The 22674-nt window shown below is 43.5% G+C and overlaps 2 protein-coding genes across 2 annotated transcripts; both read right to left on the bottom strand.

Moving 5' to 3' along the window:
• Window positions 1-798: 798 nt before the first annotated feature.
• Window positions 799-13037, bottom strand: LOC106594789 (uncharacterized). Its single transcript, XM_014186179.3, has 3 exons — window positions 12854-13037; window positions 11957-12138; window positions 799-5283 (listed from the first exon to the last, which is right to left on the bottom strand). Exons 2-3 carry the CDS (start codon window positions 12120-12122, stop codon window positions 2867-2869), a joined length of 2583 nt encoding a protein of 860 aa, XP_014041654.2. The 5' UTR covers window positions 12123-12138; window positions 12854-13037; the 3' UTR covers window positions 799-2866.
• A 3065-nt stretch (window positions 13038-16102) lies between these two features.
• LOC106594902 (uncharacterized) lies at window positions 16103-21125 on the bottom strand. Its single transcript, XM_014186292.3, has 3 exons — window positions 21026-21125; window positions 20380-20572; window positions 16103-17935 (listed from the first exon to the last, which is right to left on the bottom strand). Exons 2-3 carry the CDS (start codon window positions 20552-20554, stop codon window positions 17178-17180), a joined length of 933 nt encoding a protein of 310 aa, XP_014041767.1. The 5' UTR covers window positions 20555-20572; window positions 21026-21125; the 3' UTR covers window positions 16103-17177.
• Between the last annotated feature and the right edge of the window lie 1549 nt (window positions 21126-22674).

The following is a 22674-nucleotide window of genomic DNA, read 5'->3' on the forward strand; positions in this document are numbered from 1 at the left end:
AAGGCAAGGGCCCCTTTTTCCAAAAAATGTCACTCCTACTGTCAGACTCATCTTTATCCTGACCCTCAGTGCCTCGGGCTCCAAGAACTTCACCACACCTACCACCTCCGATACTTCGCCCTCATTCACTCACATTTCTCCTCCTGTCTTCAGCTCCCTCTGCTTACACTTTCTACCGTTATTCTTCGACAAACCATCTCCCTTTTTTCCACCATTTTTAAACCGATTCAAGCTCACCCTCTTCCTCCCTCTCTTTGACCTCTGCCTTTCTTTTTCCCCTCCTCCGTATTTCAAGTATACATCTCCTTATGACAGGGATCATGAACTAGATTCAGCTGTGGGCCGATTTTTTTTCCTCGAGCGGATGGTCGGGGGGCAGGAACATAATTGCAAATTGACCGCAAGAAGCCCAAACATATGTTTGACAAACAATTTCAAGCCTTTCTTACATTTGTATACGATCCCATGTTTCTCTCTATTATGCGTGGGAATACTTGGGAACAGATTTCTTAAATTAAAATCGCTTGGAGCTGATAAACATTTTGCTCAGAAAACCACCCGCGGGCCGCCAGTTAGGGAACGTTGCCTTATGATAATATTGCACTTCTCCTAACATACATCTCGTTCTTGCACTCTCAAGGGATGCCATTTTCATGACCTTCCTCAAAGTGTACAAAGAGGCATGGTTGTGGGTGCCATGCCAACCAACACAATACAATGTCAATGAAGAAGAGGCATGGTTGTGGGTGCCATGCCAACCAACACAATACAATGTCAATGAAGAAGAGGCATTACACAGACAGTTTGTCCTGTTTGTATTTATAATTCAATTCAAGGATACTTGGCAATATTTTATACACAGATTACATCCAGATTATGACATAACAATACACTCATATTGTTTACTTCTGATGTCAATCCATACAAGCCCTTCTCCTGAGCTTAAAAAAAGAATGTCTGAATTCTGTCATAATCCTACTGGGCAAAAACAGGTTGAATCAACGTTGTTTCCACGTCATTTCAACCAAAAACTTCAACGCGATGACGTTGAGTCAACGTGGAAAACTGATTGGATTTGAAAACAGTATTTAAATGTAAGGGAATCTAATTTGAAAAAATTGGCTAAAACTTTTGACCTAAATGTTTTGTTGATTTCACGTTGAACTCACAACCAAATATGAATTAAAACTAGACGTTGAACTGACGTCTGTGCCCAGCGGGATGATTCAATGGACATATTTTGTATTCAATAGGATATCCCACAGGGCATTCTTCTCTTGATGCTGTACTACTCGTTTCAACAGGAAGGTTGTATTTTAGATCAACTTATCAATGACCTTGTACAACATATAATAGTGATCCAATGTGCCTTTACACATCTCACTCATCAGTTTAAAAAGTAAAGCAGAAACATTGTTTAACAACGTAAACTGTAGGCCTATCTGACCTCTGTTACTGTGAACTGTTGTAATGATATGTAAGGTTATGATACTGTAGTGTTTAAAGGGGCGATATGCAATTGTAACATACATTTTTAGACTTATAAATGAATGATACTGTATAATCGCTATTGATTCTTGAAAACTATTCATTTATAATCCCTCATGAGATTATTTCAACTGTCACACTCCATCAGAACCCCAAAATATAAGCTTGTTTTCCTCCAGTGTTTGGAAACATTGTAAATGTAAACAAACCCTGTATAGCCCAAAACATGGTTAAAATGAACATTTTGAGATCATGGATAGTCAGTCCAAAGCTAAAATCATCATTATGACATCATGAATGGTCAGTCCATAGCAGATCATTTTGAGATCATGAATGGTCAGTCCATAGCAGATCATTATGACAACATGAATGGTCAGTCCATAGCAGATCATTATGACATCATGAATGGTCAGTCCATAGCAGATCATTTTGAGATCATGAATGGTCAGTCCATAGCAGATCATTATGACAACATGAATGGTCAGTCCATAGCAGATCATTTTGAGATCATGGATGGTTAGTCCATAGCTATAATGATCATTTTGAGATCATGAATGGTCACTCCATAGCTAAAATGATCATCATGACATCATGAATAGTCAGTCCGTAGCTCTGCCTATTAATGTGAAAGTGGTTACATTTCTCCAGGTCCATCCCTAAGCTTTATACCAAAACAAGCGTGCCTCGCTTTGTTATTGGTTCAACTTTGGATTGGTCCTTTAATGTGTTAGATATTGTTGTTTGTTGTCTGTGCTATGCATCCAGAATAAATCACTTTGGATAAAAGCTTCTGCTAAATGGAAGAAAATAAATGGAAGAAAGATGTAACGTTTTCAGCATATGTTCGCACAGTCGGAAATTGCCTTTAAAAGCTGCATTGTCGACAACCCACGGTCAGATGAACTCTCAGCATGAATCTGTGTCCTGGAACGCAGTTTCTATACAAATATATATCAAATGCTTTAGTGAATAAGAGATTTTCTATAATGAAAGCAACGGTGAGGCTTCTCTAATGAGCAACACCATTGAGGACTTTCACCATTTTGAAGTAGTCAAAATGGTGGGGCTTCCTGTGGGTTAAGGAAGGAATGTATAATTCCATCCAGGTCAGCAGAAGGAGTTAACCAATGAATTATAGTCCTGAGCTAACATTCCATAACTGCAAGTAGCAGTAAATCACCAACCTTGGCTTTGTACCTGTTCAGATTATACACACTCCACCAAAATAGGTGGTGGTATGTACCTTTTCAGTTTATTTGCTACCTTCCAATACACTCATAGAAATAGAAGATATGGACTATTTTAAAATGGAAATCACCCTCAATGGTGCTGCCCAATCCCATACTGACACAGAAGACAGCATCCTTTCCTAGTTAGCTTATGTAGCCTCTTCCTTCACAACACTCTCCTCGACCTCAATTTCTCTCTCTTTTCCATCTTCCTCCTCCTCTTTGACAATCACATTGAGAGTAAAGGTAGGATTCTCTCCAATATGTATTCTTTGATGTTTCTTAAAATTTCCTGAATAATTGAAGCTCTTCCCACATTGAGTGCAGTGGTAAGGCTTCTCTCCATTATGTATTTTTTTATGTTCCTTAAGGCTTCCTAAATTATCAAAGCTCTTCCCACAAAAATAGCAGTGGTTAGGCTTCTCTCCTGTGTGGACTCTCTGGTGTTTCTGTAGGGTATCTGCCACACGGAAATTCTTCCCACATTGGGTGCAGTGGTAAGGCTTCTCTCCACTATGTACTATCTCATGTCTCTTAAGGTTTGCTTTCTCACTGAAACTCTTCCCACATTGGGTGCAGTGGTACGGTTTCTCTCCCGTGTGTACTTTTTGATGATTATTTAGATTACCTAAGGAACTGAAACTCTTCCCACATTGAGGGCAGGGGTAACTCCCACGACCAGGTAGTCTTGATGTACTCGGGTCAACTACACCACTAGTTTCCTCCTCTTCCTCAACCTCTCTCTTTTCCTTCTCATGTACTCTCTCATGTCTCTTAAGGTTTGCTTTCTCACTGAAACTCTTCCCACATGCAGAGCAGTGAAAAGGTTTCTCTCCAGTGTGTACTCTCTGATGATTCTTTAGATTACTTGAGGAACTAAAATTCTTTCCACATTGAGAACAGGGGTAACGACCATAATCTGGTAGTCTCGATGTATCTGGGTCTTCCTCCTCCTCTTTGACAATCACATTGAGAGTACAGTCACCATCCTCCTCTTTGACAATCACATTGGGAGTACAGTCACCATCCTCATTTTTGACAATCACATTGAGAGTACAGTCACCATCCTCCTCTTTGACAATCACATTGAGATTACAGGTAGGTTTCACTCCAATGTGACTTTGCTGATGTTTCTTAAAGGTTCCTGAATGATGGAAGCTCTTCCCACAAAGAGAGCAGTGGTAAGGCTTCTCTCCACTATGTATTCTTTGATGTTCCTTAAGGCTTCCAGAATGATTAAAGCTCTTCCCACAAAGAGAGCAGTGGTGAGGCTTCTCTCCTGTGTGGATTCTCTGGTGTTTCTGTAGGGTATCTGCCATACGGAAATTCTTCCCACATTTGAAGCAGTTGTAAGGCTTCTCTCCACTATGTACCCTCTCATGTCTCTTAAGGTGTGCTTTCTCACGGAAACGCTTCCCACATGCTAAGCAGTGGAAAGGTTTCTCTCCAGTGTGTACTCTTTGATGATTCTTTAGATTACTTGAGGAACTAAAATTCTTCCCACATTGAGGGCAGGGGTAACTCCCACGACCAGGTAGTCTTGAGGTACCTGGGTCAACTACACCTTTACTTTCCTCAACTTCTCTCTTTACCTTATCATTGATTTCCCTCTCGCCCTCCTCCTCTTTAACAATCACATTGACAGTACAGGTAGGCTTCTCTTCTACGTGTATTCGCTGATGACTCTTTAGGTTTCCGGGTTGATTGAAACTCTTCCCACAAATAGAGCAGTGGTAAGGCTTCTCCCTACTGTGTGATCTCTGGTGATTTTTTAGATCTCCTGCAAAACGGAATTTCTTTCCACACTCAGTGCAGTGGTAAGGTTTCTCCCCTGTATGTATTCTCTGGTGTTCCTTAAGGCTTCCTGAATGATTAAAGCTCTTTCCACATGTGGTGCAGTGGTAAGGCTTCTCTTCACTATGTACTCGCTCGTGTCTATTAAGATTTACTTTCTCACTGAAACCCCTCCCACATGTGGAGCAGTGGAAAGGTTTCTCTCCAGTGTGTACTCTTTGATGATTTTTTAGGCTTACTTCTCTTGTAAAACTCTTCCCACAAGCAGAGCAGTGGAAAGGTTTCTCTCCTGTGTGAGTTCTCTTATGATTCTTTAGAATTCCTGCCCGACTGAAACGCTTCCCACATTGGGTGCAGTGGTGAGGCTTCTCCCCTGTATGTATTCTTTGGTGTTCTGTAAGGTTTCCTGAACGATTAAAGCTCTTCCCACACTGGGAGCAGTGGTAAGGCTTCTCCCCTGTATGTATTCTCTGGTGACTTTTTAGACTTCCAAGCTGAGTGAATCCCTCCCCACATCTAGCGCAGTGGTATGGCTTATTTTTACTGTGTGATCTCTGATGACTCTTTAGGTCTCCTGTCCGACTGAAACTCTTCCCACATTGGGAGCAGAGGTATGTCTTCTTTATTTTGGGAGTCTGTTTGAGTGATTTGAGGTGAGTTGGACAAATAAAGCTGTCGCTACAGCAGGGTTGGGGCTTCTGTCTGCATTGTTTATGATTTCCTGATGCTGTGGGACTGGGCTTGCTGTCTGAGCCTGGGTTGGAGCTCTTTCCTGTAGGAATATGAACACATATTGGGTAAGAAACAGAAAGAGAAACAAAGGCTTTTAGGCTTAGAAATGCAGGAATTAACCATAAATAACGGCTGAAAAAACTAGATATCGGTTTTCAGGGTGTGGTTTGATGTGGGTGAGTTATGTTCGAATATCCTACTCTGGCAGTTAGTTGTTTGTCCCTCTTGAGTCACGGTAGCAACAACATATCCTACCGCTTCCTCAAAATAATCTCAGATCAATCAAGAAATCTGTAATTAGTGGAGAGCCGTGATATAGTGATAGAACTCCCCTACACCAATCACATTTAAGACTCCCCACCAGAGACCAGGGTTCCATACCCTTCACCAATCACATGTATTAGTTCCTAGAATCACTAGCTAGCTAGCCAGCCAGGCAAGTTCCATCTCTGTGTTTGTCAATGAAGCAGGTACATTGAGCAGGCAGGCCACGTTAGCTCAATCAGCTTATCAAGTCACTGGCGACACATGTGCTTCGGTACCGTTTTGTTTCTTACAACTTCCTCGCTATCTATTACCAGAGTGTGTAAGTCTGGTAATGTTTCATAGCGAATTATGTTATAAAACAGGTCGTGGCGGGACACAAGATGTTCGCGAATGGGAATTTTGGAATATTGACAAGTGGCAGTTGGGATACAAGTGTGCATCGTCTCAATTCCCCATTTGCCCAAAACAATGGCAGACTGGAGTGATCACCAGGCCTGGAGTTTCCTGATGTTAAGGGGCAAGGCCATTTGGCTTTCAAGAGGTGCCCAATCTGCCAGGGCACCAAGGCCACCTGCCAGGGCACCAGGGCCATCTGCCAGGGCACCAAGGCAATTAGACAATTAAATTGATTTGAAAACCCCAAAAAAACACTAGCTCTTCTGTTAAGAAAAACATAAGTGTATGTCAATGTACAGAAATAATTATCCTACACGTCAAAGTGTAGGTGATAGACATTGGTATTGACTAATGCCTGTCATGTTTGACAAATATAATGAAGGATAATTAATATTAAGGTCTAAAGGCTTGATTCTGTCATACCAGAGGCACTGTTCATTCAGATAGGAGAGAAAAACCAATGACTGTTGAGCACCGCAACATCACCCACCTTGCAATCTGAGCGGAGGCAGTCAACATTTTTTTTAACTATTTAACCATAAACGCTAAATGCAATTTGGAACATTTGCGCTTATAGCCTACTGCCGTGTGAACATTGCTGAGCTTATAGCCCATCCGGTTTCTTCATGCATCGCGCCGACAGAAACAAACATCTATCTATCTATGCCTTATGATTAACGAGTCATGGGGTGATCATAACAACATACAAGAACTCAAGTCCTTTTGTTCACCTGACCTAGAATTCCTTATGATCAAATGCCGACCGCATTATCTACCTAGAGAATTCTCTTCAATTATAATCACAGCCGTGTATATCCCCCTCAAGCAGACACCTTAACGGCCCTGAAAGAACTTCATTGGACTATGTAAACTGGAAACCACATATCCGCATTTATTGTAGCTGGGGATTTTAACAAGGCTAATCTGAAAACAAGGCTCTCTAAATTTTATCAGCATATTGAATGCGCGACCCGGGCTGGCAACACTCTGGATCATTGCTACTCTAATTTCTGTGACGCATACAAAGCCCTCCCTCGCCCTCCTTCGGCAAATCTGACCACGACTCCATTTTGTTGCTCCCAGCCTATAGACAGAAACTAAAACAGGAAACGCCCGTGCTCAGTTCTGTTCAATGCTGGTCCGACCAATCTGATTACACGCTTCAAGATTGCTTCGATCACGTGGACTGGTATATGTTCCGGATAGCATCGGACAATAACACTGATGTATACGCTTATTCGGTGAGCGAGTTTATCGGTGATCTGGTACCCACGGTGACGATTAAATCCTTCCCCAACCAGAAACCGTGGATTGATGGCAGCATTCGTGCAAAACTGAAATCGCGAACCACTGCTTTTAATCCTGGCAAGGCGACCGGAAACATGACCGAATACAAACAGTGTAGCTATTCCCTCCGCAAGGCAATCAAACAAGCTAAGCGTCAGTATAGAGACAAAGTAGAGTTGCAATTCAACGGCTCAGACACGAGACGTATGTGGCAGGGTCTACAGTCAATCACGGACTACAAAAAGAAAACCAGCCCCGTCGCGGACACCAATGTCTTGCTCCCAGACAAACTAAACAACTTCTTTGCTCGCTTTGAGGACAATACAGTGCCACTGACACGGCCCACTACCAAAACCTGCGGGCTCTCCTTCACTGCAGCCAACGTGAGGAAAACATTTAAACGTGTTAACGGCCCAGACGGCATCCCTAGCCGCGTCCTCAGAGCATGCGCAGACCAGCTGGCTGGTGTGTTTACAGACATATTCAATCAATCCCTATCCCAGTCTGCTGTGTTTCAAGAGGGCCACCATTGTTCCTGTTCCCATGAAATCTAAGGTAACTGAACTAGACGACTATCGCCCCATAGCACTCACTGTCATCATGAAGTGCTTTGAGACACTAGTCAAGGATCATATCGACGCCACCCTACCTGTCACCCTAGACCCACTCCATTTTGCTTACCACCCCAATAGGTCCACAGACAAAGCAATCGCAACCACACTGCCCTATCCCATCTGAACAAGAGGAATACCTATGTAAGAATGCTGTTGATCGATTACAGCTCAGCATTTAACACCATAGTACCCTCCAAACCTGTCATTAAGCTCGAGACCCTGGGTCTCAACCCCGCACTATGCAACTGGGTCCTGGACTTTGACGGGCCGCCCCTAGGTAACAATATTTCCACCCCGCTGATCCTCAACACTGGGGCCCCACAAGGGTGCGTTCTCTGCCCTTTCCTGTACTCCCTGTTCACCCATGACTGCGTGGCCATGCACGCCTCCAACTCAATCATCAAGTTTGCAGACGACACTACAGTGGTAGGCTTGATTAACAACAACGACGAGACGGCCTACAGGGAGGAGGTGAGGGCCCTCGGAGTGTGGTGTCCCGAAAATAACTTCACACTCAACGTCAACAAAACAAAGGAGATGATCGTGGACTTCAGGAAACAGCAGAGGGAGCACTCCCCTATCCACATCGACAGGACAGTAGTGGAGAAGGTGGAAAGTTAAGTTCCACGGCGTACCCATCACGGACAAACGGAAATGGTCCACCCACACAGACAGCGTGGTGAAGAAGGAGCAACAGCGCCACTTCAACCTCAGGAGGCTGAATAAATTTGGCTTGTCACCAAAAACACTCAAACTTTTACAGATGCACAATCGAGAGCTTCCTGTCGGGCTGTATCACCGCCTGGTACAGCAACTGCTCCGCCCACAACCGTAGGCTCTCCAGAGGGTAGTGAGGTCTGCACAACGCATCACTGGGGGCAAACTACCTGCCCTCCAGGACACCTACACCACCCGATGTCACAGGAAGGCCAAAAAGATCCTCAAGGACAACAACCACCCGAGCCACTGCCTGTTCACCCCGCTATCATCCAGAAGGCGCGGTCAGTACAGGTGCATCAAAGCTAGGACCGAGAGACTGAAAAACAGCTTCTATCTCAAGGCCATCAGACTGTTAAACAGCCATCACTAACATTGAGTGGCTTCTGCCAACATACAGACTCAATCTCTAGCCACTTTTAAAAATAACATTTGGATGTAATAAATGTATCACTAGTCACTTAAACAATGTCACTTTATATAATGTTTACATACCCTACATTACTCATCTCATATGTATATACTGTACTCTATACCATATACTGCATCTTGCCTATGCCGTTCGGCCATCGCTCATCCATATATTTATATGTACATATTCTTAATAATTCCTTTACACTTGTGTGTATAAGGTAGTTGTTGTGAAATTGTTAGATATTAGTGCACGGTCGGAACTAGAAGCACAAGCATTTCGCTACACTCGCATTAACATCTACTAACCATGTGTGTAACCAATAAAATTTAATTTGATTTACTGCCGTGTGCACATTGCTGAGCTTATAGCGTGAAGAAATAATACTTTACAAAAGAAATATGTAACTAAACATTCTGATCAGCCTCATTGTTATTAAAGGGTGTTTTGATGTAGTGGTTGGATTCATTTGGGATCCATCACCCCACAACTGTCCCATAGTCTGGTTTGGAATATTTACTTCTCGCACAGAACAACAAGCTGACCAATAGAATAGGTCAACTTTTGTACTATGGGGGGATAGTACATTGACATAGTAAAATTAGCAGCCTGTTCGTTACTCATCTTGTCGACCAAAAAGTGGACATTTCGTCTAACATCTTCAATATGCGTCTTGGAATCCGATAAGACCGTTGCATCCCCCGATGTGTCGGCCTTCGCTAGCAGCCTACCCCGATGTGTCGGCCTTCGCTAGCAGCCTACCCCGATGTGTCGGCCTTCGCTAGCAGCCTACCCCGATGTGCCGGCCTTCGCTAGCAGCCTACCCCGATGTGCCGGCCTTCGCTAGCAGCCTACCCCGATGTGCCGGCCTTCGCTAGCAGCCTACCCCGATGTGCCGGCCTTCGCTAGCAGCCTACCCCGATGTGCCGGCCTTCGCTAGCAGCCTACCCCGATGTGTCGGCCTTCGCTAGCAGCCTACCCCGATGTGTCGGCCTTCGCTAGCAGCCTACCCCGATGTGTCGGCCTTCGCTAGCAGCCTACCCCGATGTGTCGGCCTTCGCTAGCAGCCTACCCCGATGTGTCGGCCTTCGCTAGCAGCCTACCCCGATGTGTCGGCCTTCGCTAGCAGCCTACCCCGATGTGTCGGCCTTCGCTAGCAGCCTACCCCGATGTGTCGGCCTTCGCTAGCAGCCTACCCCGATGTGTCGGCCTTCGCTAGCAGCCTACCCCGATGTGTCGGCCTTCGCTAGAAGCCTACCCCGATGTGTCGGCCTTCGCTAGCAGCCTACCCCGATGTGTCGGCCTTCGCTAGCAGCCTACCCCGATGTGTCGGCCTTCGCTAGCAGCCTTCCCTGATGTGTCGGCCTTCGCTAGCACTCTACCCCGATGTGTCGGCCTTCGCTAGCAGCCTTCCCCGATGTGTCGGTCTTCGCCAGCAGTCTACCCCGATGTGTCGGTCTTCGCCAGGAGTCTACCCCGATGTGTCGGTCTTCGCCAGCAGTCTACCCCGATGTGTCGGTCTTCGCCAGCAGTCTACCCCGATGTGTCGGTCTTCGCTAGTAGCCTACCCCGATGTGTCGGTCTTCGCTAGTAGCCTACCTCGGAGCTGCGACGACTGTGAGATGGACCCGAACACGTGACGGGCATTGGCTAATAAGAATTGAGATATCTGAGAGAGCCATGTGAGTGAAAGGTGCTTCGGAGCAAAGCGGTTGGCAGCTAGAAGGGAATGGCTACCCAGACTATGCAAATAGTCTGCATAGCCATTTGATTAGCTGTTCAGGAGTCTTATGGCTTGGGGGTAGAAGCTATTTAGGAGCCTCTTGAACCTAGACTTGACGCTCTGGTACTGCTTCCCGTGAGGTAGCAGAGAGAACAGTCTATGACTTGGGTGGCTGGAGTCTTTGACAATTTTTAGGACCTTCCTCTGACACCGCCTGGTATAGAGGTCCTGGATGGCAGGAAACTTGGCCCTGGTGATGTACTGGGCCGTACGCACTACCCTCTGTAGTGCCTTGTGGCCGAGCAGTTGCCATACCAGGCAGTGATGCAATCCGTCAGGATGCTCTCGATGGTGTAGCTGTAAAAATCTGATGACCCATGCCAAATCTTTGTGTCTCCTTTGGGGGAATAGGTTTTGTCGTGCCCTCTTCACGACTGTCTTGGTGTGCTTGCACCATGTTAGCTTGTTGGTGATGTGGACACCAAGGAACCTGAAGCTCTCAACCTGCTCCACTGCAGCCCCGTCGATGAGAATGGGGGCGTGCTCGGTCCGCCTTTTTCCTGTAGTCCACAATCATCTCCTTTGTCTTGATCACATTGAGGGAGAGGTTGTTGTCCTTGCACCATACGGTCAGGTCTCTGACCTCCTCCCTATAGGCTGTCTCATTGTTGTCAGTGATCAGGCCTACTACCACTGTTGTGTTAGTGGGGCACGATTGGAATCCAAACACAACCCTCATGTCCGTCGTGATGACCTCAGTTACACAAATCTCACAACTGTTTTGGAATATACTTTATTACCAAAATTATCCTACTTACACTTTAGTCAATATTGAAAGTGGAATAAATGTTTGACTAATATCGATGCCACATAAGCCATTTTCAACCAGAGAAGTTGGTTTTTGCATTCAGTTGCTCTTTAATTTGTTGGGATGTGAGCCAGAGGGCGAGTACATTAACAGAGCATTGAAAGAAAGGCTTTACAAGGGGCTTGTTGCTTTAAATCACACAGTGATAACACAAATTAAATATATAAAGTATTATAATGTTTGGGGATAAAGCAATTCGTGCTCCCTCCCAAACACAGCCTGAACTCAAGTCAAAGAGGATGTAAGTCTGAACATTTTCCATTTTAGTCATTTAGCAGACGTGCTTAAAATCAGAGCGACTTGCAGTTAGTGCATCCATCTTAAGTAGGTGAGACCACCACATTTCTCAATCATAGTAAGTGCATGTTTCCTCAATAAAGTAGCTATCAGCAAAGTCTGTGCTAGTGGGAAAAGACAGCCAGAACTCACCTGAATCACTGTTTTCTTCTTCCTTGATTTCTCTCTCCTCCTCTTTCACGATCACATTGAGTTCCAGTGTTTGACTGCAGTCCTCCAGCTTCACTGACATCACCTCTGGAACCTGTTGTGAGCTTCTCTGGGCTGGAACACCACAGCCAGAACCCGGCTGTGACATGGTAGGATGGGTAGATCTAAAAGCGGAGACCCAAATAGTTCAGGATGGTTTTCACAAATGGATCTTTCGTGGGATTGCTACAGAAAAGACAACACATATGTAACGTTTGCTAAATGAGCTAACCACACATCACGTCCAACAGGGATTAACATAAATCGGTAGCTATTAGCAACGGTTGGTCCAGCTAATGTAGCTAGCTAGCTAATTCCTCGCTAGTCATTTCGCTCACAATGAGACGATAGCTGGCTACCAAACGCAAGTCACACTTCAACCGTTATCCTGAACTGAAGTTAGCTACCTAGCTAAAGAAACGGGTTGGAGGGGTGTAGGTAGCTAACTATCTAGCGTGCTAATCGCTCATGGCTAGCTGGGACAACATCATCAAGGCCCAGCAGTGGAATGATTTTAGTATAAACCGGTAGCCAGGTAGCTCAGCAGCGGTTGGTCCAGCTAATTTAGCTAGCTAGCTAATTCCTCGCTAGTCATTTTGCTCACAATGAGACGATAGCTGGCTACCAAACGCAAGTCACACTTCAACCGTTACCCTGAACTGGAGTTAGCTAACTAATATTAGCTATACTAACGGATTGGAGGTTGTAACTAACTATCTAGCTGACTAATGGCTAACTTGCTGGGAAAACAACAAAGACAGGCCGCGGCAACCACTGCAAATCCATGGAATGCGTTAGTTTACATACCCAACTACAAGGTCACATTTCAAATGTAAATACCTGAACAATTAATTTTCTGTAATTGTTTGGCTGTAAGTGCAAATTATGAGATCCAGTGAGAGCAATCAGAATCGTTCAATGTATTATTCTATATGGTATAAACACATCTGTATGACGGGATCTTCTTCTTCGATGTGGTTTAACGGCGGTTGGCATCCAATACACGTTGCATTGCCGCCACCATCTAGACTGGAGTATAACTCCCTTATAGTTTGCTTTAAAAAAAAATGTGAATAAATGAACAAATACCCTACCATCTAACCTTACACTAATTAAAAACCCACCACCCTACTCCACTAAATATATGTAGTCGTACCTCAGGCCAACAGCCTGAAAGGACAGGACACCACCACTCAACACACCCTGTAACTCTTATGTCAAATCTCGTTCAACCAAATACTTCTCTGCAGCTGCCACCACAACTTCAATTTTCTGCGACTTATGTTCCATCCCTGCAGTACAGTTGATAACCATTGCTATAAATTCAAAAAATCCAATCTTACTGAAGCATATATCACTCGTTGGCCTTTCCCTCTGTGCTGGTACAGATCTACTACCCATTGTGATCCTCTCAGGATCCCTCTCCCTTGACCCATCTTTCTCTACTTTCTTCACTGCCTCAACATATGACAACTTCTGCACTATTCTAACCCTGGTAACCTCAACCTGCCTCTCTCTCACCGGACATGTCTGATCCCCAGCCCCATGTTGTTACAGGAGTCAAGCTTATGGGCATGTTGCAGCAGAGTGTAGGAGGGAGGTTCCTAGGTGTGCAGAAGGGCATGAGACAATTAACACATACCGCTTCTTTCCCCAATGCTACACATTCCTTTGTCTCATGCCCTTCTGCACACCTCTCACACCTAGGAACCTCCCTCCTACACACTGCAGCAACATGCCCATAAGCTTGACTACTGTAACAACATAATGTATTTAAATAATGACTAGATCCTCATGTCTCCGCCCTAAGAATGGGAGTCGTTGTCCCAAAGGTGGGAAGGAAAGCAACAAGCTTATGTCTGCATATTGAGTCATATAAACACATTGAATAACGCTGTATTCCCAAGTGGACAGATGTTGGAGAGAGTGAAACCTCTTGCAGCACCTCTCCCTCACTGGTAGGGGCTCTTGCAGCTCCTGAGTGGCGCAGCAGTCGAAGGCACTGCATCTCAGTGCTAGAGGCATCACTACAGACACCCTGGTTCGAATCCAGGCTGTATCACAACTGGCCGTGATTGGGAGTCCCATAGGGCGGTGCACAATTGGCCCAGCGTTGTCCGGGTTTTGCCGGTGTAGGCCGTCATTGTAAATAAGAATTTGTTCTCCTGCCTAATTAAATAAAGGTTCATTTAAAAAATATTTAGAAATATATAGGATTTTAAGACATTGGGGTCTTAGCCCAAAGCCAGTAGGTGAGTCCGGAGGCATTCTACCCCGACAAAAAAAGGAATTTCAACAGCTAAATGCATGAATTTGGTGCACTTTGAGATTAATTTAGAAAGATTATGTAATTTGCACCTTCCCACCTGCCACAGCAGAAACTACCACTCAATTACAGTAGCTACTGTGGGTCTCTCTACTCTGGAACACTCTCTACTCTTTACTCTACAGTGTATTGCCAAAAACCACTCAACAACTTCAAACATAGACTCCGACTTGTCGAATGAGCCAATCTGATTGTCGAAAATGTCTAGGATATTTTATTTCAGCTCATGAAACCAACACTTTACATGTTTCATTAATATTTTTGTTCAGTGTAATTAGAATCTATAGAGCAGCTTGAAGTAATACAGTTTACTGTGTGCTCAACCCACCTATGTTGTCTCTCCATCTCCCCTCTTCTGTCACTTTCTCTGTATTTTCTGCTGCTATCTGTGTCTCTCTCCATCATCTACTCTTCTGTTGCTGTCTCTGTGTCTTTGTCTGGTGTCTCTCTCCATCATCTACTCTTCTGTTGCTGTCTCTGTGTCTTTGTCTGGTGTCTCTCTCCATCATCTACTCTTCTGTTGCTGTCTCTATGTCTTTAGTTTTGCAATCCAAAACGGCCAAGTGGATTCTGGGGTGGCTTAACTTGTTTTGGGCCTGAGTCTTTGTCACGTAAATCATCCTCTTCCCTACCATGTTTTGCCCCTGGCTGCTGCTGGTCTAAAACCTTGTTCACACTGGCAGTTTGAAGTGACTGAAATCCATTTTTTTTTTTTATATCTGATTAGAATCTGTTATTTTTCCTGCAGTCTGAACAGCCAAAAAAGCACATGGAATCTGATATTTCAAGCCACATTTCAAACCACCTTCGTAAGTGATTTGAAGTCAGATACAAGTCTGATTCCTGGCCATGCGATTTGTGTCTGAAAGGTACAAATCAGATGCATTTGCCCTCAAGTGGTTTTTAGACTGTTACTTGTCATTTTATGTTGCTTTGCTATCTATTCTATTGACAGTCTGACAATAACATGTGGTAGCTAACTAGCTTGTTTTATTGTTTACAAACAAGTGAATGTGCTAGAAAGCTAAACAGCTACATAGCTAGCTAGCCGAGGCTAATCTGAAATGTCATTTTCACTAAATTTGCAAACATTTCTAAAAACATGTTTTCAATTTGTCATTATGGGTTAGTGTGTGTAGATGGGTGAGATAAATGTTTTTAATCCATTTTGAATTCAGGCTGTAACACAACAAAATGTGGAACAAGTCAAGGGGTATGAATGCTTTCTGAAAGCACTGTAGGCACTGTATTTACAACAATGCAAGAAAACCATAAAGTCCAGACACAAACATGACATGAAGGCCAACCAAATGGAATGATGAATTCAATTAACAATGGTCTCTCCCCTCTACAGTGTTATCAATTCCTCTCAGATCTACACAAGTACATGGTGTGCAGGGCTTAGGGGACGATATGGTATTGGAGCCACCTCTGTCCTAGTCTGACCTTGGAACCTTGGTCCACAAACCTTCCTTTGGAGGGAGCCAGCTCTTCTGTCCTAGTCTGACCTTGGACTCTTGGTCCACCAACCTTTCTTTGACGGCCATATAAATGCCAGCCCTTGGGCTCTGAATCCAAACCCTTCTGCCACACATCTACCAACATGTCTCTGATCTTACATTGAGCTTCACCTCTACCCAGTGGAGAATCTATTGATTCATGTTTTAGCACCCTTTTGAATATTTGATCTACAAGTTCACAGAATCATTACAAACCACACAGTTTGACCTTTGTTCTGCCAGCAGCACAAACAGTGACATCACTCTCGTATAACAAGTTTATTTACCTTTATTTTATCAGGCAGGTCAATTAAATACACATTCTTAACACCTTCACAAAAAAAAAATTCTATAAATAAAATAAAAAACCACTGCATTTCAACTAATTACAATATCAATAAATGATTCAAAAGATATTCAATTTTAATCAATGGCCACCTTTATTGTGCTAACAAGATAATGCAATAAGTTATTTATGGAGAGAAAAAAAATATTGCTTCAAAGACAACTGTTTAGGGCCAATATTGAAAAATACAATGTTGAAAATATTGGGCTGTAGGACCTGTCTGTAGGACCTGTCTCAGTTAAAGTGGGTCGGAAATGATTCATTAAGGTCTCTACTAACCAAATATGTTTCGTTTTTGAGAGGGACTGTGTCGTATAAATCCAGCAGCACTTCATGTTCCTCCCCCTCCATTGTCCCTCGTGCAATGTATATGGAATACACCAGGGCAAGTAGAGAAAAAAATAAAAACTTTACTACCCGTCTCAGGTAAACCGGGGTGGAAAACACAAATATGTTTTTAAAGGGGACTGTGTCATACATATCCAGCAGCACTTTGTTCTCCACCATAGAGGTGGATAGAAGGCTTACAGGCAGCGCCATTGAGGGTTTTCAACATTTTAAAGTAGTCAACTGGATGGGACTTACCATTGATTGATTGATTTACTGAGAAAAAAACAAGCACAGAGTACAACCCAGTGGATAACACGTTAAAGCGAAAATCACTTGTTTCTAACGTGGTCCCCTTATGCGTTTATGAAGGATCACAGAATTCCATCCAGGTCAGCAGGAGGGATCAACCAATGAATTATATGGAGCTAATGTTCCATAACTGTAGCTGGCAGTAAATCACCAATCTTGGCTTTGTACACTAACAAAGTAGGTGGTGGTATGTACCTTTTTGAGTTTATTTTCTACCTTCCAATACACTTATACAAGTAGAATAGATATGGATTTCTTTAAGAGATAGGGCATGGGCAGCACCATTGAGGGCTGTCACAGAAGACAGCATTGCAATGGATAGGAGGTGTGCCTTTACATTCCTATGGAGTTAGCTTATGTAGCCTCTTCCTTCACCTCTCTCTCCTCTACCTCAACTTCTCTCTCTTCTGCCTTAATGCGTCTCTGTTCGCCCTCCTCCTCTTTGACAATCACATTGAGAGTACATGTAGGTTTCTCTCCAATGTGTCTTAACTGATGATTCCTAATGTTTGTTGCCCAACTGAAACTCTTCCCACAAAGTGTGCAATGGTACGGCTTCTCCCCTGTATGTACTCTTTGATGTTCCTTAAGTACTGAATAATAATTGAAGCTTTTCCCACATTGGGTACAGTGGTAAGGTTTCTCTCCATTATGCACTCTCTCATGTCCCGTAAGTTTTACTTTCTCACTGAAACTCTTCCCACATTGGGAGCAGTGGTAAGGCTTGTGATTTTTCTGATGAGTCTTCAGGTTTCCTAACTGACTGAAACTCTTCCCACAAAGAGAGCAGTGGTATGGCTTCTCCCCAGTATGTACTCTTTGATGGTCCTTAAGTCTTCCTGAATGATTGAAGCTCTTCTCACACTGGGAGCAGGGGTAAGGATTCTCTCCAATGTGCATTCTCTGGTGAGCCTTTAGCTTGCTTGGTGTCTGAAAACTCTTCCCACATTGATGGCAAAGGTAAGACTTATTTATTTTGGGAGTTTGTTGGTGTGATTTGTGGCGAGTTGGATAAATACAACTGTCGCTACAGCAGGGTTGGTGCTTCTGTCTGCGGTTTCTTGATGCTGTGGGACTGGGCTTGCTGTCTGAGCCTGGGTTGGAAGTCTCTCCTGTAAGAATATGAACACATATTGGGTAAGAAACAGACAGAGCAGAAACAAAGGCTTTTGGGTTTAAAAATGCAGGATTCAACATGAATTTGGTGGGATGTGAGCTGGAGGGCGTGTACATTAACAGAGCCTTAACAGACTTTACAAGGGGCTTGTTGCTTTGTATCACACAGAGATAAATTACAATGCATTGCACACTGGTGAGTACTGGACAGACATTTGTTCTGGCACTCACCCTCCCACATTCAGAAGCCGGAGGGGTATACTACAAAGCAGGATCAATGAGTTAGCCAGCTAACTTGCCTAAATATTCAGAAATAACTTTAAACTTGATATTGGCATGGTCTAATTGACTTTGAGTAAAGCCAGTGTGTCTATGCATGCGGATGACTCAACACTGTACACGTCAGCTACCACAGCGACTGAAATGACAGTAACACTTAACAAAAAGCTGCAGTTAGTTTCAGAATAGGTGGCAAGGAATCAAAAACCAAAAGCATTGTATTTGGGACAAATCATTCACTAAACCCTAAACCTCAACTAAATCTTGTAATGAATAATGTGGAAATCGAGCAGGTTGAGGAGACTGAACTGCATGGAGTAACCCTGGATTGTAAACTGTCATGGTCAAAACATACTGATACAACAGTAGCTAGAATGGGGAGAAGTCTGTCCACAATAAAGCGCTGCTCTGCATTCTTAACAACACTATCAACATGCAGGTCCTACAGGCCCTAGTTTTGTCGCACCTGAATACTGTTCAGTCGTGTGGTCAGGTGCCACAAAAATGGACTTCGAAAAATTGCAATTGGCTCAGAACAGGGCAGCACAGCTGGCCTTTGGATGCACACAGAGAGCATTAATAATATGCATGTCAATCTCTCATGGCTCAAAGTGGAGGAGAGATTGACTTCATCACTACTTGTATTTGTGAGAGGTATTGACATGTTGAAAGCACCGAGCTGTCTGTTTAAACTACTGGCACACAGCTCGGACACCGATGCATACTAGAGGTCGACCAATTAATCGGAATGGCCGATAAATTAGGGCCGATTTCAAGTTTTCATAATCTGCACTCCACGAGCAGACTGCATTGCAGACTGACTACCTGTTATGCGAGTGCAGCAAGGAGCCAAGGTAAGTTGCTAGCTAGCATTAAACTTATTTTATAAAAAACGATCAATCTTAACATAATCACTAGCTAACTACACATGGTTGATGATATTACTATGTTAACTAGCTTGTCCTGCGTTGCATATAATCAATGCGGTGCCTGTTAATTTCTCATTGAATCACAGCCTACTTCGCCAAATGGGTGATTTAACAAGCGCATTCGTGAAAAAAAGCACTGTCGTTGCCCCAATGTACCTAACCATAAACATCAACGCCTTTCTTTAAAATCAATACACAAGTATATATTTTTAAACCTGCATATTTAGTTAATATTGCCTGCTAACATGAATTTATTTTAACTAGGGAAAATGTGTCACTTCTCTTGCAACAGAGTCAGGGTATATGCAGCAGTTTGGGCCGCCTGGCTCGTTGCGAACTGTAAAGACTATTTCTTCCTAACAAAGACAGCCGACTTCGCCAAACGGGAGATGATTTAACAAAAGCGCATTTGCGAAAAAAGCACAGTCGATGCACGACTGTACCTAACCATAAACATCAATGCCTTTCTTAAAATCAATACACAGAAGTATATTTTTTTAAACCTTAATATTTAGTTAAAAGAAATTCATGTTAGCAGGCAATATTATCTAGGGAAATTGTGTCACTTCTCTTGCATTCATTGCACGCAGAGTCAGGGTATATGCAACAGTTTGGGCCGCCTGGCTTGTTGCGAACTAATTTGCCAGAATTGTACATAATTATGACATAACATTGAAGGTTCTGCAATGTAACAGCAATATTTAGGCTTATGGATGCCACCCGTTAGATAAAATACGGAACGGTTCCGTATTTCACTGAAAGAATTCAAAAACGGATAAAAATACACCCTATTGAACAGCTGGGACTGTGAAGCAACAATCATAGACACATGCATACACACGTACACATGGATTTTGTGTTGTAGATATGTTATAGTGGAGTAGGGGCCTGAGGGCACACACTTAGTGTGTTGTGAAAACTTATGAATGTATTGTAATGTTTTTAAAATGTATAACTGCCTTCATTTTGCTGAACCTCAGGAAGAGTAGCTGCTGCCAAGGGGATCCATAATAAATACAAATACAAACTTGTCTAAATATTCAGAAATAACTTGAAGCTTGATATTGGCATGGTCTAATTTGACTCAACAACCCAAAGCACACATATAAGTTTAGATTTCTTAATGTACCAGAAAATCAACGGTAATGTGGGGTTGTTAATCAAAATTAGCTGGTTAATTCAATGATCCTGATTTGTATAACCCAAAGATGATGATGTTAGCCTGAATTTACCTGAGTCAACGGAGTCACTGTTTCCGTCTTCGCTCTCTCCCTCCTCCTCCTCTTTGACAATCACATTGAGTTCCACTGTTTGATTACAGTCCTCCAGCTTCACTGACACCATCTCTGGACCCCGCTGTGAGTTTCTCTGGGCGGGAATACCACAGCCAGAACCCGGTTCAGACATGGTCAGCTAGAGGTGGACCTAAAAGAGGAGACCCAACGAGTTCAGGGGGATTTTCACTAACCTTGATCGTGGGATAGTTCCAAAAATATATATGTAGCTAAAATATCTAAGAACTCATCCCGTCCAACAGGGATTAACACAAACCGGTAGCCAATTAGTTTAGCAACGGTTGGTCAAGATAATTTAGCTAGTTAACTACCTACCTACCTAGCCAACCGCCAGCTAGCTTATTCCTCACTAGACATTTTACTCAAAATGCAACGATAGCTGGCTAAGTATAAAATAAAGACACATTTCAACTCTCACTGAATTTAGTTAGCTAGCTACACAAACGGGTTGGATTGGAGTGTTGTTCTAGCTAGGTTGGATAACAACAAAGCCAGGCCGCGGCAACCACTAACGATTCATGGAATGCGTTAGTTTACAGACCAAATGTACAAGCTCACATTGAAAATGTTAGCAGTAGGCTACCTGATACTGATTTCCTTTAGCTACTTGTTTGGTTGAGGAGATCCAGTGAGAGCGCAAGCAGAATCAATCATCCACCTGCCGACATCAGCGTCTCGTCAGCAACATTAATGAAGTACTTCCGGGTCACGGAATTTCGGAAACTTTCCCAAATAAAAGTCCCCCCATGTAATAGTAGAAAAGTGTCAATAACCTGTATTTATTCATGATATAGAAAAAAAGTGTCTAAACGCTAGGGATGGGGGAAAAGTGTGACACCCATCAGGCCCCCGAGGACTGGAATTGCCCAGACCTGGTATTGGCTGATAGAGTGAAAACTATTCTAGGTGCTGCACTAGGGAATACTCAGTAGGGTCTGTAGAATACCATTTCATGGGAGACTAAATTATATGTCGTGTTGCTGGCCTTTTACTCCACCCAATCCATTGTACAAAACATTAGGAACACCTGCTCTTTCCATGACATAGACTGGTGAAGTAAATCCAGGTGAAATTTGACACGTGTAACCTTTATTTAACTAGTCAAGTCAGTTAAGAACAAATTCTTATTTTTCAATGACGGCCTACATAGACTGGTGAAATAAATCCAGGTGAAACCAGGTGAAAGCTATGAACACTTATTGATGTCACTTGTTAAATCCACTTCAATCAGTGTAGATGAAGGGGAGTAGACAGGTTAAAGAAGACATTTGATGCCTTGAGACAATTGAGACATGGATTGTGTACAGAGCATTCGGAAAATATTCAGATCCCTTGACTTTTCCCACATCAACACATAATACCCCATAATGACAAAGCAAAAACAGGTTTCTAGAAAATGTTGCACATTTATTAAAACTAAAAAACTTAAATAATACATTTACATAAGTATTCAGACCCTTTACTAGGTACTTTGTTGAAGCATTTTTGGCAGCGATTACAGCCTCGAGTCTTCTTGGGTATGACACTACAAGCTTGGTACATCTGTATTTTGGGAGTTTCTCACATTCTTCTCTGCAGATCCTCTCAAGCTCTGTCAGGTTGGATGGGGAGCGTTGCTGCACAGCTATTTTCAGGTCTCTCCAGAGATGGTAGATCGGGTTCAAGTCCTAGCTGGGCTACTCAAGGACATTCAGAGTCTTGTCCCGAAGCCACTCCTGCTTTCTCTTGGCTGTGTGCTTAGGGTTGTTGACCTGTTGGAAGGTGAACCTTCAACCCCAGGCTGAAGTCCTGAGTGATCTGGAGCAGGTTTTCATTAAGGATCTCTCTATACATTGCTCCATTCATCTTTCCCTCGATCCTGACTAATCTCCCAGTCCCTGCCGCTGACAAACACCCCCACAGCATGATGCTGCCACCACCATGCTTCACCGTAGGGATGCTGCCAGGTTTCCTCCAGACATGATGATTGGTATTCAGGCCAGAGTTCAATCTTGGTTTCATCAGACCAGAGAATCTTGTTTCTCATGGTCTGAGAGTCCTTTAGGTGCCATTTGGCAAACTCCAAGTGGATTGTCATGTGCCTTTTACTGAGGAGTGGCTTCCGTCTGGCCATTCTGTCATAAAGGCCTGATTGGTAGAGTGCAGCAGAGATGGTTGTCAGTTTGGCCGGGCGTCCAGCTCTAGGAAGAGTCTTGGTGGTTCCAAACTTCTTCCATTTAAGAATGATGAGGC

The sequence above is a fragment of the Salmo salar genome, chromosome 02 (assembly GCF_965601325.2).
Source record: "Salmo salar chromosome 02, fSalSal1, whole genome shotgun sequence".
NCBI lineage: Eukaryota > Metazoa > Chordata > Actinopteri > Salmoniformes > Salmonidae > Salmo > Salmo salar.